This window comes from Schistocerca serialis, chromosome 8 (assembly GCF_023864345.2).
Source record: "Schistocerca serialis cubense isolate TAMUIC-IGC-003099 chromosome 8, iqSchSeri2.2, whole genome shotgun sequence".
NCBI lineage: Eukaryota > Metazoa > Arthropoda > Insecta > Orthoptera > Acrididae > Schistocerca > Schistocerca serialis.
Genome location: NC_064645.1, coordinates 181,651,536 through 181,668,393, shown reverse-complemented (window position 1 = coordinate 181,668,393; position 16,858 = coordinate 181,651,536). Strand labels below are relative to the sequence as shown.

At 43.4% G+C, this 16,858-nt stretch overlaps 1 protein-coding gene across 1 annotated transcript in view; it reads left to right on the top strand.

Moving 5' to 3' along the window:
- Positions 1–16,858, top strand: part of LOC126416474 (ATP-binding cassette sub-family G member 1) — a 449,674-nt gene that overhangs the window by 384,905 nt on the left and 47,911 nt on the right. Inside the window, exon 4 of the mRNA XM_050084208.1 lies at positions 12,091–12,236. Coding sequence (XP_049940165.1) covers positions 12,091–12,236 — 146 coding nt within the window. The remainder of the gene's footprint in view (positions 1–12,090; positions 12,237–16,858) is intronic.

Below are 16,858 nucleotides of genomic sequence, written 5' to 3'. Positions count from 1 at the left end.
TTGCCAGAACTATATATGGTGTCTGTTCTTTCGGGCATGTCCGAAAGAACAAACTCCATTGATGACCTGCAACCGTTTAGAACGAAATTAGAATTATATATTAATACCTTCATAATCGTAAATGTGCTGCCGGTGCAGAGATTTGTGCACGAACTGACCTCTCTATTATGAGCCATAAATGTTTGATGAGATTCATACGATCCTGATGATCCAATCAATCACTCGAATTGTCCAATCAGGAACAACTGTGGCCAGGTGACATGCTGCAATGTCAGCCATATGAATTCCATCGTTGTTTGGGAACATGAGGTCCTTGATTGGCTGCCAATGGTTTCCAAGTACCGGTGTATAACTAGGTCCCAGTCAATTCCATCTCAACACAACCCACTCAATCACGGAGCTACCTTCAGCTTGCACAGTGCGTTGTTGACAACTTGGGTCCATGGTTTCGTGGGGTCTGCGCCACAACTGAAACTTTCCATCAGCTCTTATCGACTAAAAGCGGGACTAAACTGATCAGGCGACGGTTTGTCAGTCGTCAAGAGTCCAGCTGATACGATCACGAGTCCAGGAGAGGCGCCGCAGGTGATGTCGAACTGCTAGCAAAGGCAATCGCATCTGTTCTGCTACCATAGCCCTTTAACTCCAAAATTTGCCACACTATCCTAACGGATACATTCGTTACAAATCCAACATTGATTTCTGCGGTTATTTCAGGCTTCTGTTAGCATTGACAACTCTACGCAAATTCCGCTGCGTTGTCCGAGGTGAGAGCTAATGCCTTGTACTCTCGGTACACTCTTGACACTGTTGATCTCGGAGTATCGAATTCCCGAACGATTTCCGAAGTGGAATGTCCGATGCGTATAGCTCCAACTACCATTCTGCAGTCAGACTCTTTTAAATGCCGCAGTGCGGTTGTAATAACGTCGGAAACCTTTTCAAATGAATCACCTAAATACAAAAGACAGCTCCACCAATGCACTGCCCTTTTATACCTTGTGATGCGACACTGCCGCACCTGTACATGTGCATACTGCTATCCCACTACTTTTGTGACCTCATTGTAAGCAGATGTCCAAGCCAACTGTTGTCTTTCTTAAGGTCACGAAATATGGTTCAAATGGCTCTGAGCACTATGGGACTTGACATCTTAGGTCATCAGTCCCCTAGAACTTAGAACTACGTAAACCTAACTAACCTAAGGACACCACACACATCCATGCCCGAGGCAGGATTCGAATCTGCGACCGTAGCAGTCCCGCGGTTCCGGACTGTAGCGCCTAGAACCGCACGGCCACCGCGGCCGGCACGAAATTTAAAGTGTTTGCTTCGTTCTCCACAGTCTTTGGAGGATGATGTTGCCGTGGTCCTCAGTTGGAAGAATGGTTGGTGCATCCCTCTCCACGCTAGTCTATCCTGTGCAAGCTTCTTCATTTCTGAATAGCTACTGCAACCTACACCCATTTGAATCCTGTCACTTTATTTATGGTTATGTCTCCTTCTACAATTTTTACTCCTCACACTTCTCTCCATTACCCAACTGACGGTTCATTGATGCGACAGGATGTGTCCTGTCAATCGATCTCTTCTTTTAGTGAAGTTACCTCTGTTCGAGTCCTCCCTCGGGCATGGGTGTGTGTGTTGTCCATAGCGCAAGTTAGTTTAAGTTAGATTAAGTAGTGTGTAAGCTTAAGGACCGATGACCTAAGCAGTTTGGTCCCATAAGATCTTACCACAAATTAACAAATTTTTTCTACTTTTTCCCAAATTCTATTCAGTATGTCGTCTTTAATTATTTGATCTACTCATTAAATGGTAACCGTGATTCTGTATCACCACATTTCAAAAGCTTCTAGTCTCTTCTTGTCTCAAGTGCTTTCGTTCCCGTTTCATTTTCGTACAAAGCTACACTCTAACAAATCTCATTTTTGAGAAATGATTTTCTAGAAGATGCCAGTCTTCTTTCAATACCCTCTATACTTCGGCCATCGTCAGTTATTTTGTTGCTCAAATTGCAGAATTGATCTACTAAATTTAGTGTCTTATTCCTAATCTAATTCCCTTTGCATCGTCTGATTTAATTCGACTGCATTCTGTCGCCCTTGTTTCACTTTTACTAATGTTCATTTTCTAACCTCTTTTCAAGACACTGTCCATTTCTTTCAGCTACTCCTCCAAGACCTTTCTGTGTCTTACAGAAATGCAGTGGAGCCGGCCGGTGTGGCCGAACGGTTCTAGGCGCTTCAGTCTGGAACCGCGTGACCGCTACGGCCGCAAGTTCGAATCCTGCCTCGGGCATGGATGTGTGTGATGTCCTTAGGTTAGTTAGGTTTACGTAGTTCTAAGTTCTAGGGGACTGATGACCTCAGATGTTAAGTCCCATAGTGCTCAGAGCCATTTCGAAATGCAGTGGCATCGATAAAACTTGTAGTTTTTATTTCTTCTCCCGGTAATTTTATATTCTTTCCATTTTTACCTTTGGTTTCCGTTACTGCTTGTTTACTCTGCAGACACTGTTGTATTGGGGATATGCTACAACACTGTCTTATTCCTTTCTCAACCATTGCTTCCCTGTTATGTCTTCCGACTCATGGCAACAGTCTGGTTTCTGTACAATTTGCAAATATCCTTTCACTCCCTGTTTTATATGCTTGCTACCTTCAGAATTTCAAAGAGTGTAATCAGATCAAAATTGTCAAAGGCTTTCTGTAAATCTACGAATGCTGTAAAATTAGTTTTCCTTTCTTCAGTCTTGCCTTCCTTCCAACCTAAGTGGTAGGTCAGAATTCCCTCGCGTGTTCTATGTAACTCAAGATGATCTTCTCTACAGACCGGCAACTACCAGTTTCTTACGTTCTTCTGAGAACAATTCGTGTCTGTATTTTTGAAACAATGACTTATTCAACTCATGGTTCCCTAATATACATATCTGTGATCCCTAGCCTTCTTTTCAATAGAAATTATTACATTCTTCTTGAAGCCTGAAGGCATTTCGCCTGTTTCATACATCTTGCACTCCAGGTGGTACAGTTTCGTCATTTCTGGAAGGGTGATGAAGCGGAAATGTTCTAAAGGAGGTCCTTTAAAGTAGTGTAGGATCAAGAAATATTATCACGTGGACATGTCCTAATGGTCTGGAATACAACACGTTACAACTCCAGCGAGATTAGCAAGTCTGTGCAGAAGACGTGTAGCGGCATGTGCACAGTGTGTGTCCTCGTCATTTGTGGTATACTACAAATGGTTACTTGCATATCTTTACAACAAATTCTCTGCTCGTCTGTGAAGCAAATATAAAACTGCATAGTGTAGGAAATATGTTTTCTACCTCATCTCGGTGGTTCCCCCAGCAACGGAGACCAACCCCCGCTCCAATCGAGTTCTGTAAAACCTGCCACCTGGCCTGTCAGTCCAGTAACAGGTTCTACCAGTTCTTGACCTTCGTTGCTCCTTGCCAGCAGTCTCACGTGGAACCGCAAGAACTTGGCAGTAGCCTTTGATCAAAAGAACAGAACGAACAGGAAGTAAGGAGAGTTGATCAAAGAAAAAATGCCAAGCGCATGACGTATTCTGACTGCAGCCATTTGTAACAGGTTTGTTTCGCTAGGTGCTTTGCAGTAATTTTCATTCCCAAAACCAAATTAGCGTAAAGAACGTTTCGAAATCATCACTACAGACTTTCAGGATTTATTGTGACAATCTAACTGGTCACGAAAATTTCCTGGAGGATTGAAACTGTATGTCGGACCGGAACCTGGGACCTCAACCTTTCGCGGTCAAATACTCTATCTACTGAGCTACCGAAACACGACTCACGACCCGCCCTCCCAGATTTACCTCATCCCCTACCTTCCAAACTTCACAGAAGTTCTCCCGTGAAACTTGCAGGACTAGCTCAAGGATACTGCAGAGGTAAAGTTTAGCCACAGCTGGGGTATCCTCTTTAGAATAAATGTTCACTCTGCAGCAGTGTGTGCGCTAACAACCTGGCAACGTCTTTCTTCCAGGACTCTTCCAGGACTGGTGGCACTGCTAGGCATGGAGAACTGTGAAGCCTGGAAGGTAGGAGATGAGGTACTGGCGGGAGTAAAGGTGTGAGGGCGGATCGTCAGACGTGCTTGGATAGCTCAGTAGGTAGAGCATTTGCCTCTAAAGGTTAAGGTCCCAGGCCCAGCATACTGTTTTAGTCTCCAGGAATTTTTATGTCAGCACAGACTCCGCTGCAGAATGGAAGTTCATGCAGGAAACAAGTGACGCGACGAAGACGTCAGTTCCAGAGAAGGTGATTCATGTGCGTTTTCTGTACAAAAATAATACTTAGCCAGTGAATTTTCCTGAAATATCATAAAACGCACACGGCCTTTAAATGATCTTTCAGTTATTCTGTTTCTTCCTATCCATTACCACCAATCGGATACAAACATTCTTTCAATACTTGTGAATCTATTGGTGATAAACACCATATGTAATCATATATCATCTTACGATTTACTTCCTGTAATTATTTTCTTATGAATTTGATTTATTATTTGATTTTTATAATTAGCAAGTCTGTTCGTACTTTTTGTAGACTGATAACGAAGAAAGCAATAATTTCTGTATTGAAGGACATCTTTTCTGTAAGATCTTAACGCCAGAGTCTAAAAATCGATTATAGAGAGCTACAAGAGAGAAAAGAATTTGCTGATGTGATGTGGCAACATGCGTAGCTTCATTCGGCGTGATGCTGGAAATAATTCATATTTATACTGATACAAATGTCTAGCCCTATCGCAAATGGGAATGGATAAGTGGAAACCGATACAAGTACAAACTCCAGTGTATGTAAATGCGCCTGTCATCTGGTGAAAATTCGGCTTATGAATTGAATTATAAGGTGGAGTGAGTTCAGGCGCCAGCTATCGGTACAATACACATTATCGTCCTGAAGAACGAACTGTAGCTACGAAATAAAACACAGCCTGGTGTACGGAATTCACGGTGACCATTCAAGCCCTCATACGTGCTTGTCACGTGAAATTTTTGTCGGGGTGGAAATAAACGGGCACATCTACATCTACGTGACTAGTCTACAGTTCACAAGCAAATACCTTGCAGAGGGTTAATCGAAGCGCATTCAAGCTATTTCTCTATTGTTCCAGTCTCGAACAGCGAGCGGGAGAAACGAACATTTTTCCTTGCGACCTTTGATTTCTCTTATTTTATAGCGATGATCATTTATCCCTATGTAGGTGGGCGCCAACAAAATCTTTTCACAGTCTGAGGAAAAAGTTGTGACTGAAATTTCACGAAAAGATCCTGCCGCAACGAAAAACATCATTTTTTTAAAATGATTATATCGGTGACACGCTTCCCTCTACTTCGCTATAATACAAAACGGGCTACCCTTCTCTGAACTTTTTAAAAATCCCTTTCAGCCCTTTCGGACGCGGATCCCGCCCAATGCAGCAATACTCCAGAAGAGGGAGGATAAGCGTGGTGTAGGCAGTCTCCTTAGTAGACCTGCTGCATCTTCTAAGTGATCTGGCAATATAATGAAATCTTTGGTTAGCTTTCCCCACAACATTTTCTAAGCCCCCATTCCAGCTTAAGTCATTCGTAATTGTAATCTCTAACTGTTTCTCTGAATTTACAGCCTTCAGAAGTGTGTGATTTATCGTGTAACTGAAATTTAGCAGATTGCGCTTAGCACTTATGTAAATGACTTCACAATTTTCATTATTTAGAGTAAACTGCCACTTTTCGCATCATAAAGATAACTTGTGTAATTCATTCTGCAATTGATTTGAATCTTCTGTTGATTTTACGTGACGTCAAATGACAACACCATTTGCCAACAATCTGAGAGGACTGTTTGTTTGTCTGCCAACTCGTTTACATAGATTAGCATTAGCGAGGACCTATAATACTTCTTCGGAGACTGCCACATATCACTTTCATTTCACTCGATGACTTTCCGTCAGTTGCTACGATCTGTGGCCTTAATGACAGGAAATTACGAATCCAGTAGTACTACTGGGAAGACACCCCACAAGCATGCAGTTTCATTACAGGCCACTTGTGAGGAACGGTGTCAAAAGTATCTTGGAGTCCGGAAACATGGAATCAATTTGAGACATCCTGTCGTTAGCATTCATTACTTCATGAGAAAAAGAGCTAGTTATGTTTCACAAGAACGATATTTCTTCAATCCGTGCTGACTGTGTGTCAACAGATCGTTTTCCTCGAGATAATCCTACTGCAAATCGACTTCAGTGATATGTGTCTGTAATTCATCAGACCACTTCCACTTCCTTTCTTGAGTAGTGGTGCGACCTATGCACTTTTCCAGTCTTTAGGTACGGATCTTTCTTCGAGCGAGTGGTTGTATATGATGGCTAGGTACGGACCTATTTGGTATACAATCAAGACCCAAAGAACTGCCTTTACAAACTGCACCGAATTTACCCAGCAGCGCCAAAGAAACTGGTATAGGCATGCATATTCAAATACAGAGATATTTCAACAAGAAGAATATCGCGCAGCAGTCGGCATCGCCTATATAAGACAAAAAGTGTCTGGCACAGCTGTTAGATCGGTTACTGTTGCAACAATGGCAGGTTATCAAGGTTTAAGTGAGTATGGACTTGGAGTTATAGTCGGCGCACGTGGGATGGGACACAGCCTCTCCGAGATAGCGATCAAGTGGGGATTTTCCCGTACATCATGAGTGTACATGCATATCAGGAACCCGGTAAAACATCAGATCTCCGACGTCGCTGCGGCCGGAAAAAGATCTTTCAAGAACGGGACTAACGACGACTGAAGGGAATCTTTCAGCGTGTCAGAAATGTAACCCTTGTGTCAGAAATGCAACCCTTCCGCAAATTGATGCAGATGTCAATGCTAGGCCATCAACAAGTGTCAGCTTCAACGAAACATCATCGACATGGGCTTTCGGAGCCGAAGGCCCACTCGTGTACCATGATGACTGTACGACACAAAGCTTTACGCCTCGCCTGGGCCCGTCAACACCGACATTGAACTGTTGATGACTGGAAACTTGTTACCTGGTCAGACAAGTCTCGTTTCAAATTGTATCGAGCGGAGGACGTGTACGGTATGGAGGACGTGTATGGAAAAAGCCTCATGAATCCACGACCACGACCCTACATGTCAGCATGGGACTGTTCGAGCTGGTGGAGGATCTGTAACGGTATGGAGCGTGTGCATTTAGAGTGATATGGGACTCCTGACACGTCTAGATACGACTCTGAAAGGTGACACGTACGTAAGCATCCTGTCTGATCACCTGCATCCATTCATGTCCATTGTGCATTCCAACGGTCTTGGGACACAACACACGTCCAGAATTGCTACAGAGTGGCTACAGGAACACTCTTCTGAGTTTAAGCACTTCTGCTGGCCACCAAACTCCCCAGACGTGAACATTATTGAGCATATATGGGATGCTTTGCAACGTGCTGTTCAGAAGAGATCTCCACTCCCTCGTACTCTTATCGATTTGTGGACAGCCCTGCAGGATTCATGGTATCACTTCCCTCCAGCACTACTTCAGAAATTATTTGAGTCCATGCCACGTCGTGTTGCGGTACTTCTGCGTTCTCGCGGGAGCCCTACACAGTATTAGGCAAGTGCACCAGTTTCTATGGCTCTTCAGTGTATATACTTCTAAGTTACTCATGTTGGCAGCTATTCTTGATTCTAATTCTAAAATATTTACTTGGGTTTGTTTTCATTCTCACCGTCCATTGTGTAGCGAATTTATTGTTCATCAGTGTAAATTTACTTCCCTCCCAGTTATTACTTTTAATTTTCAAGGCTTTGTATTACATCTTTCCTTCTTAGTAACTGCATGTTCGAATGAATTGTACGATGTGAGCGCCAATTCGGCGAGCAACCTTCTGTGCTGTCAAGCCTTGCCATAAAGTGACCATGTGTGCGGGTCTAAGCTTTAAGTAATCCTTCGAGGCATGTAGAGAGACATCGGCCAAAATAGTACTGAAAAAGAGGTTCCCGCTAAAATAAATACTGTGCAAGGACAAGTCACGAGGATGATGCAGAACGTTTTTATAGCAGTTTGGACGGTTTCAGAGCCATAGCGTAATAACCGAAGCCTGTAAATGCATGCTACCCGCCGCACAGTGCAGCAAAGTGAGTTGCATACTGTGAGGTAGTTTCTCGTTACATGGGGTTAACCTTGTTCCTATTGCGAACTTTTTACGTTGAGAGTCACTTAAGTTACGTAAGACGATTTTTGCATCAGCCAGCAATTTCAGTAATGAAGTTAATTCGCCTTAATAATTGGAGAGCATGTATTTTTTACTTGGAATGATTTCGCATCTGCACATACTCATTTCCTCGACAAAATGTCCAACAGTGTCACACCGTAGTTAATTTCAAAGCTTCGGGCGATGCTAAGTCCTTCAGACAAGGAGAATTTCAAAAATTCGTCGTGTGCGTCGTGCACACAAGCACACCGGACGAAAAGTGATTTCGTATGTGAGACTTTCTCTATAAAAACATCTTCAATAAGAAATATTTTCTTTTAATAACATTTTCGCGTAGAAATATATTTCTCACTGTTGTTATCGATGTCCTAAACGAAAATTAACTTAGTCCGTTACGCAGGGATCTTTTTTCGTGATACAATTAAAGAAAGAAAAAGAGGTCTTCATCTCTCAGTAGTAATTGAGCTTAAATGCGATTTCACAAAGAGAAAACGTATGTTTGCTTTTTCAAATAAAAAAAATTAAACAGCAGTGAGGTTTTCCGAGGTTAAGTCTCTCCTTCCTTAGTGCGAGGCAACTGTCTCATTTTCTTCATTTGTTACACTAGTGGGCATGTTTCAGGGGACAAAGGTAACACATTCATTAAAATTTCCAAACACTAAATCCTAGTTCGAAATGTATATACACTGTCCATTCACATTAGTGTGACCGTCTGTCAAAAGCCTGAATAACCGCCTTTTGCAGTGCAACCGCTGCGAGAGGTGCAGGAAGTGAGTCGATGAGGTTCTGGAAGGTACCAACGGGAAAGTGGAGCTTCGCTGAATCCCGTACCGTAGTCAACTGCATCGGGTTTCTCGGTTGAGAATCCATGACGCGAACAGCCGATCGAGGTGGTCCCACAGATTCTCGGTTGAGTTTAAATCCGGGGAGTTTGGTGGCCAGGGAAGTAGGGTAAACCCATCGTGGTGGTCCCCGAACCATCCGCGTATACTGCAAGATGTTTGACATGTTGCATTGTCCTGATGGTAGATGCCATCGTGGCGATGAAATAGAATCTGGATGTCGAGGTGGACGTGGTCCACAAAGATGGTTGCATATTTGTATTGATCCATTGTGCCTTGCAGAGTGACAGAGTCGCATAGGAAATTCCTCGTACAGTCCAATTCAGTGGACGTCCAGTTGTGGTATTGACGTGCAAATTCCTGCCTTCGTCGCTGATGAACAGCAGTCAACGTGGGTGCATCTTCTGTGGAGGCCCATATGCAGCAACGTTACACTGTTGGTAGCCCTTGGTTCATCTGGGCTGGTAGTTGCTCAACAGTTGCACGTCTATTCCCCAGCACACATCTCTGCAACCGTCGTTCACCTCTGTCATCTGCGCTCTGTGGTGCAACAAGATTTGCCCAAAACCGGTTTAGGACAGCTCCAGTTTCCCATGCACAGTATTCTTTAACCACAGAGACTCGCGAACGTTTCACAAAGTTAGCCGTTTCGGAAATGCATCTACCCTTGGCCAGAAAGCCAATGATCATGCCCTTTTGACATCAGATAAATCGCGACATTTTCGCATTATGACAACGACCGAACTGTTTCTCACGTCCCCTCATCACGCTTTATATATCCTACGCTGCTAGTTCTGCCACGTGCCGACAGTGAGTGGTTTTCGCACACTGACTTCGAACATAGGCCGTAATCACATTAATGTCACAGGACAGTGCAAATGGTTCAAACATGTGCTGAGAATGAAACTTTATGGCAGATTAAAACTGTGTGCCGGACCGAGACTCGAACTCGGGACCTTTGCCTTTCGTGAGCAAGTGCTCTACCAACTGAGCTACCCAAGCACGTCCTCACAGCTTTACTTCCGCCAGTACCTCGTCCCCTACCTCCTTTTTTCCAGGAGCACTAGTCCTGCAAGGTTCGCAGGAGAGCTTCTGTAAAATCTGGAAGGTAGGAGACGAGGTACTGGCGGAAGTAAAGCTGTGAGGACGGGGTGTGAGTCGTGCTTGGGTAGCTCAGTTGGTAGAGCACTTCCCCCCAGAGTGAAAATCTCATTCATGTGCAGCGAATGTATTACAATCGCTTATCACTATTAACTGACGATGTACCTCTAGGTGGTTCATCCTTGAAGTGTCAATGATTACCAGGAATATTACAGCCAGTGAATGGTCACGTCTAAAATACTGATTTCCTGACACGAATGGACCCTTAGCCCAATATACACGGTGTAAATTTTAAGTTGACAAACCAGAATAATTCGAAAAATAAGCTTCACACGAAAAACTGTGTAGAATCAAAAGTTGACTATTTTCGAGGGGGACATCTGCTGGTGCTAAAATTAGTCCGCCACCCCGGCCCTCTGGGAGTGGGGCGGGAGGCTACTTTAAAATTTCAAATGAGAACCCCCATTTTTTATTGCAGAATCAGATTCTACATAAAAATCTACGTACATTTTGTCTTAAACATTTGATTTGGTTCTTGGTAGTTGGCGCTATAATTCAAGAAAATCCATGTTCTCATTTTTGCGTGGAAAATGGTTACGGATAATTAACAAAATACTTATTTACTTCGCAAATGTTGATTCGCTAAAACTAAAACTTTCCGTCTCTCCCCATAGGGTGGAGTTTGAGAGAGAGGAATTGGTGTTTTACAAATGTTGACCCAAATATTAATTTTACCGCAGATTCGAATAAGTTTTGTTTGTTTCGTGATCAACTTTTTTAAAACTCTAATTCCTCTCTCTCAAACCCCACCCTATGCGGAGAGAGGGAGAGTTTTAGTTTCAGCGAATCAAAATTTACGAAATAAACAAGTATTTTTTATTTATCCGTAACCATTTCCCACGCAAAAATGAGAACATGTATTTCCTTGAATTACAGCGCCAACTACCAAGAACCAGAACAAATATTTAAGACAAAATGTACATAGTTTTTTTATGTAGAATCTGATTCTGCAATAAAAAATGGGGGTTCACATTTGAAATTTTAAAGTAGCCTCCAGCCCCACTCCCAGGGAGCTGGGGTGGCGGACTAATTTTAGCACCAGCAGATTTCCCCCTCGAAAATAATCAACTTTGGGTTCTAAACATTTTTTCGTGTAAAGCTTATTTTTCAAGTTATTCTGGTTTGTCAACTTGAAATTTACACCCTGTACATACAGTCTGTTCTTTCGGACATGTCCGAAAGAACAGACACAGTTTTGATCCTGCAGCCACTATGAATCAAGACACTAAGGAATGAAATACATTGGCTGCCAATGGACATTTATTTAAAATAATGGGACAAGTTGAAAGTTTGTGTCGGTCTCCTGGTAACTGGTCAGATGCGCTGACTGCCATGCCATCTGGACACAGTCGTCACCACAACTGCATGGTCTACCCTAGCAGGCCTCTTGTCAGACCCAAATACCTCTGCGTCTTGATTGAAAATAGCTGCAGATGAAAATAGTGGCACCACATATATAATTAAGGCGATGATGGCCAATTGTCTCTTCAATGGAGATGCACACCAAGCCTTAATTGTTATGGCAACAGGCGAGATGCCGCGAGTAATGAGGCTAATGGGCAGGGGTACTAAATCAGTAGTGTGTAGCAGGAGGGTTTGGGTCTGATGCAAAGCGTGCTAGGGTAGTCCCTGCAGTTGCGATGAGCTCTGTGTCCAGATGGCTCAGCAGTCAGCTCACCTGCCAAGTAAGCAGAAGACCCTGGTTCGCGTCCCAGTCCGGCAAAAATTTACAGCCTTCCCCGTTGATTTAAATCGGTGTCCACTGGCAACAAATTTCATGAATTCCTTTGTGTCTCACTATTCATGTCGATTCCCTGCAAAAGCACTAACGAAGTCATTTTCCTGTCTTGCAGATTGACGACATCCTGGAGACGCTGAGTCTCTCAGCGTGCCTCAAGACTCGCTGCGAAAAGCTGTCGGGCGGCCAGAAGAAGCGGCTCTCGATCGCGCTAGAGCTGATCGACAACCCTCCCGTTCTCTTCCTCGATGAACCCACCACGTAAGTATTCCGCACTATGGCACCCCCGTACTTGTTTCTAGTAGAATAAAGTCGCTTTTACCTTCAAAAGCTGCAGACAAACCCAGGAGCAAAGGACGTTAATCGCTTGTTAGCAGCGATTGTTCTCGCACTTGTACAAATTCTTGATTACCCAGAAACGCATATTTCGCTCTTCTGACCTTTTTAACCCAAAAAGCCAATATGTAGAAGACAGAGCAAAAAGTCGTGTTCTCTGCCTATTTAACACAGAAGAGGACACAGGTTGCAAACTCCTGATAGCCCCAGTAACTTTAAAACCCGGCCGGCCGGAGTGGCCGAGCGGTTCTAGGCGCTACAGTCTGGAACCCTGCGACCGCTACGGTCGCAGGTTCGAATCCTGTCTCAGGCATGGATGTGTGTGATGTCCTTAGGTTAGTTAGGTTTAAGTAGTTCTAAGTTCTAGGGGACTGATGACCTCAGAAATTAAGTCCCATAGTGCTCAGAGCCATTTGAACTTTAAAACCCGGGTGTCTCAGCTGAATTAGGCGAGAGCACGGAATACCTTTTGGCTGTAGACAGAAGCATCCATAGACGAATAACTAAGTGCAGAAAAGTTGTCAGTATTCGTTAATGGTTATTAGGGTATTTAGAATAGCACACTTCAAACGATAAGGGCACCATGACAGATTGTCTGTTGCACCATCAATCCAGTTTCCAAACATAGGCACTCTCGTCTCTTCTACTGGGGTGTTTCATCCGTTTTACACTACTTCACTCCTGATAGTAGCACAAGAAAAGAAAATGGTAACTTTTCGTTGTTGCACACGGTAGCTCTCTTTTAGGATTCTGTACATCGTAAAAAACGAAAAATTCTCACAAAACTGTAGGATTAAAACAGCCCGTGAATAATTCATATGAAACACGTACGAACCCCGCTGAGAAAAACTGGCTAATATTTACAGCAAAAAATTCCAGCTTTGACTCTCATTCCCCAGAAATGTTATTTTAATATCATTTTTTTCTCCGAGCTGACTTAGAGTGACATCCAAAGTGAAAATAATTTGCGAAACTCAAAATTGTTGAGGCCTTCGTGGCCACGTAGTGTCCGTTGGGAGCTTCGGACGACGTTTGTTAATGATTTTTCTGACGTTTCGCCAGCACGAGTGGCTGGAATACGTCAAAGATTCGCCCTCCATTGCTGGTAGAGGATGCCAGCCACTCGTCTCTCGGAACGTCCAAAAAATCTTTGTACAAAAGTCGGCTGAAGATCCAGCAACGAAAATCAGCAGCTAATGCGTCAAGTTGCGACGGAGTTCCTCTACACTACACACATACCATCAACGGAAACCGAACACAGTCGCTCATTTAGTCCGCAGTGTCAAATCTGCTTACGGAAAGAGCTTGCAGCCGTTGTTGTCGATGCCCTTAATATTTCATTTCACGTCACACGACAGACAAGAGTTAGCAGATCCGCTAGACGTCACAGTCCTTGACCCTCATGATGCGTCTGTGCATTAACGGTGTGAGGCATCGGGTATGTCGTCACACAGGGTTAACTGGCGGCTGACCCGAGCAACCGATGAAGTTCCCACGCCTCATTCTCGGCTCAGCATCCTGTTCACTTCTCAATGAATACGCTCGGCTTCCTTCAACGCCCTCACTTCGAGACATCGTGAACCGCTAAAACTTGAGAGTGTGTCGTGTATTGATCGCCAAAGTGCACTATAACCGGTACTTACAGCTGTTGGCAAATTCAATGTTTCATTCTTCATCGTATACATGTACGGAAAGGAATGTGAAATACTACACTAATATTAGAGGGCAAATTTTTAATTTCTTTCCGCAATACTGGTAAGCAAAATCAATTTTTGATTGCTCAATGTAATTCAGTTTTGCTGCTTTGTATTACTATCCTGTTAATTTCAAGAGCACTGCAATCTCGCAGAATGCCAGGTATCTTATTACAGTGACAGTTTGTGTAACATTCCTGTCTTTGGTCCGGCGATAGCGTAAGCATTAATGAAAAAAGTAGCTCGCTACCGAGAAAGACGTGAATATTATTGTCTTGCACATTATCTTGCCATTACTTTGCATTACAAATTATCTCTAAAGATAAAGTATTTGTAAGGAGAACACGTCATTCATCAGAGATGTTGATTTTACTGAAATATTTTCCTCTTTAATGAATGATCCTTGTAAATTAGCACTTTATCTCGGAAATCTCGAAATATATCTGCAGTATTCTCGAGTACTTTTCTTTAATGAAGCAGTCGTCGACGGAACCTTAAGTCCAAGTCACCCTCCTCATCTCTGGACCGCTTGAGTTCAGAGGGCGTGGTATACATTGTCACACTGACACTTCCCTAATTTGTCGCCACGCGAAAGTACTCTCGCAGATGCAACGGTGGGTTCTTTGTTTTGTTCCGGAAGGAGAGAAAGTGGAACTATAGCATATAAAGTAGTTCACTTTACTACAATGTAAATATGAAGATTTACTTAACTTTGTATAATCATTTTCCACGGGAATGCTCTGAGTATTTACGACTGTCTCTAAATTTTAAAGTATATTCGATAGAGACAAATTTACAAGACTCTTAACTTGAAGACCGGCTGACGTAATGTTCACATGACGTTCGCACAGGGGTCTTCCAAAGACATTTAATACACTGCTGGGCTAAGGCAATTCTGTCATCTTGATCGTAGACTGCGACCTGAGTCGTAAGGAGACCATCGATTGTGGCGGCGTAGCGAAGCTCTAGCAAGTGTGGTTAAGCTGGCGTTTCTCATACGTCGTTGCCGCATGCAGCGACTGTACTTCCCCGCAGTTTCATTCCGTTATCTAGACTCTGGAGAAAACACCGTAAGATTTAAGACACATCAAAGGAAAGACCGAATCTCCGGCGTCACCTGCAATGAAGTTAACTGCAGGAAAGAACTAAAACAAAATTTAACCTTTGTAATCTAAGAGCTCTGAAGACTGAAGCGCATAAAGACTCCACAGAGGCGAAAATAGGGATAATGCAAGATAAAACAAAATAGCTAGCTCAGCATACACAGTTAGTAGAAGAGGTGGCAGCTCTACAAAGTCACTAAACGGCTGCCAATGACGAACTTTAGACATCAAGCACCAGTCAAGAACAAGGGTGGGGTGATGATAACGACCCAATAGCCTCTGCTACAAAGATGAGAGAAGCATCTCAAGGGGCTGGTAAATCATGAAGACAATCAAGAGGAACAGGGGAGAGATGTTCCAGAGGAAGTCGAAGCAGATCAAGACATAAATCTGCAGTGTTACACAATGGACGAAATTAGAATTGCTTTGAGAAGCCTAAAACATGAAAAGGCTCCAGGCCTAGATAGCATAGCTTCGGAGATCTTAAAAGCCGACATCGAAACTAGTATTAAAATGCTTCACCCCTTGTTGCAGCATATCTGGCTCAAAGAGAAACCCCCAACCGACTGCGTAAAAAATCAGTCCCGTTTTCGGGCACAACACAGTTGTGCTGATTTTATTACACAGTATTAGAAAAAAATAAAGAATTCCACGCAACCAAATACCTAGAATTCATTGATTTTGAAATGACCCTCAATTCTGTGAAACAAGTGCTGTGGCAGGTTCAAATGGCTCTGAGCACTATGGGACTTAACATCTATGGTCATCAGTCCCCTAGAACTTAGAACTACTTAAACCTAACTAACCTAAGGACATCACACAACACCCAGCCATCACGAGGCAGAGAAAATCCCTGACCCCGCCGGGAATCGAACCCGGGAACCCGGGCGTGGGAAGCGAGAACGCTACCGCACGACCACGAGATGCGGGCCTGTGGCAGGTGTTGCGGAGGTATGCTATACCACAGTAGATGCCAAACATCATCAAAGATCTGCATGTTGATTACAAATGTTGTGTTCGCGGGTCGCGGCTGACTTGCCAGCGGACCTGCCATCTCTTTTAGGCAGCAGTCGGACGAATGTGGTTAAAGTTTTAAAGTTCTGTGCCCTGTCAAATGTTTTTACAAAGATTTTAGGGAGAGGATTTTAATTTGCTCACTGTGTGACAAGCTCGCCCATATTTTATGTAAGTGGCCAGCCAATAACAATTTCCTGTGACATTCTTGTTGCTATGTTTCCCCTTTCCTTAGGTTTTACTTTCTTATGTAGCATTTTCCTTCTTTTCCTGCTTTGTTTGAGTGTGTGCTTTAGTTTTGTTAGGTCTGTCCACATTCGTTCCTTTTAATGTGTGTCAGGGCGCTGATGACCTCGATGTTGAGCGCCCATAAGCCCCAACACACCACCACCACCACAAGGGAAATCTCACAGAGCCAACAGAGCTAACACCTGAAGTCCAGCAAGGATGTGTTATATCAGTAGCGCTTCATTTCTTAGTTCAATTAAGAGAAGAGTAACAGCAGGCAGCAATGGAGAAATCCATTGGAAAAACCATGAACGTCTGGAGCTTATGGACTTCGCACACGACATACCATTATCATCTCAAAGGCTCATGAAAGCTAAATTAAACTCACTGAACAATGAAGCAGAGATTGCTGGCCTCAAGGTAAATATGGGTAAAACAAGGAAAATGAGAATAACTTCTGGGAACATTGAACTGCCTTGGTTCATAATGGGGCAGCAAACGGAGATTA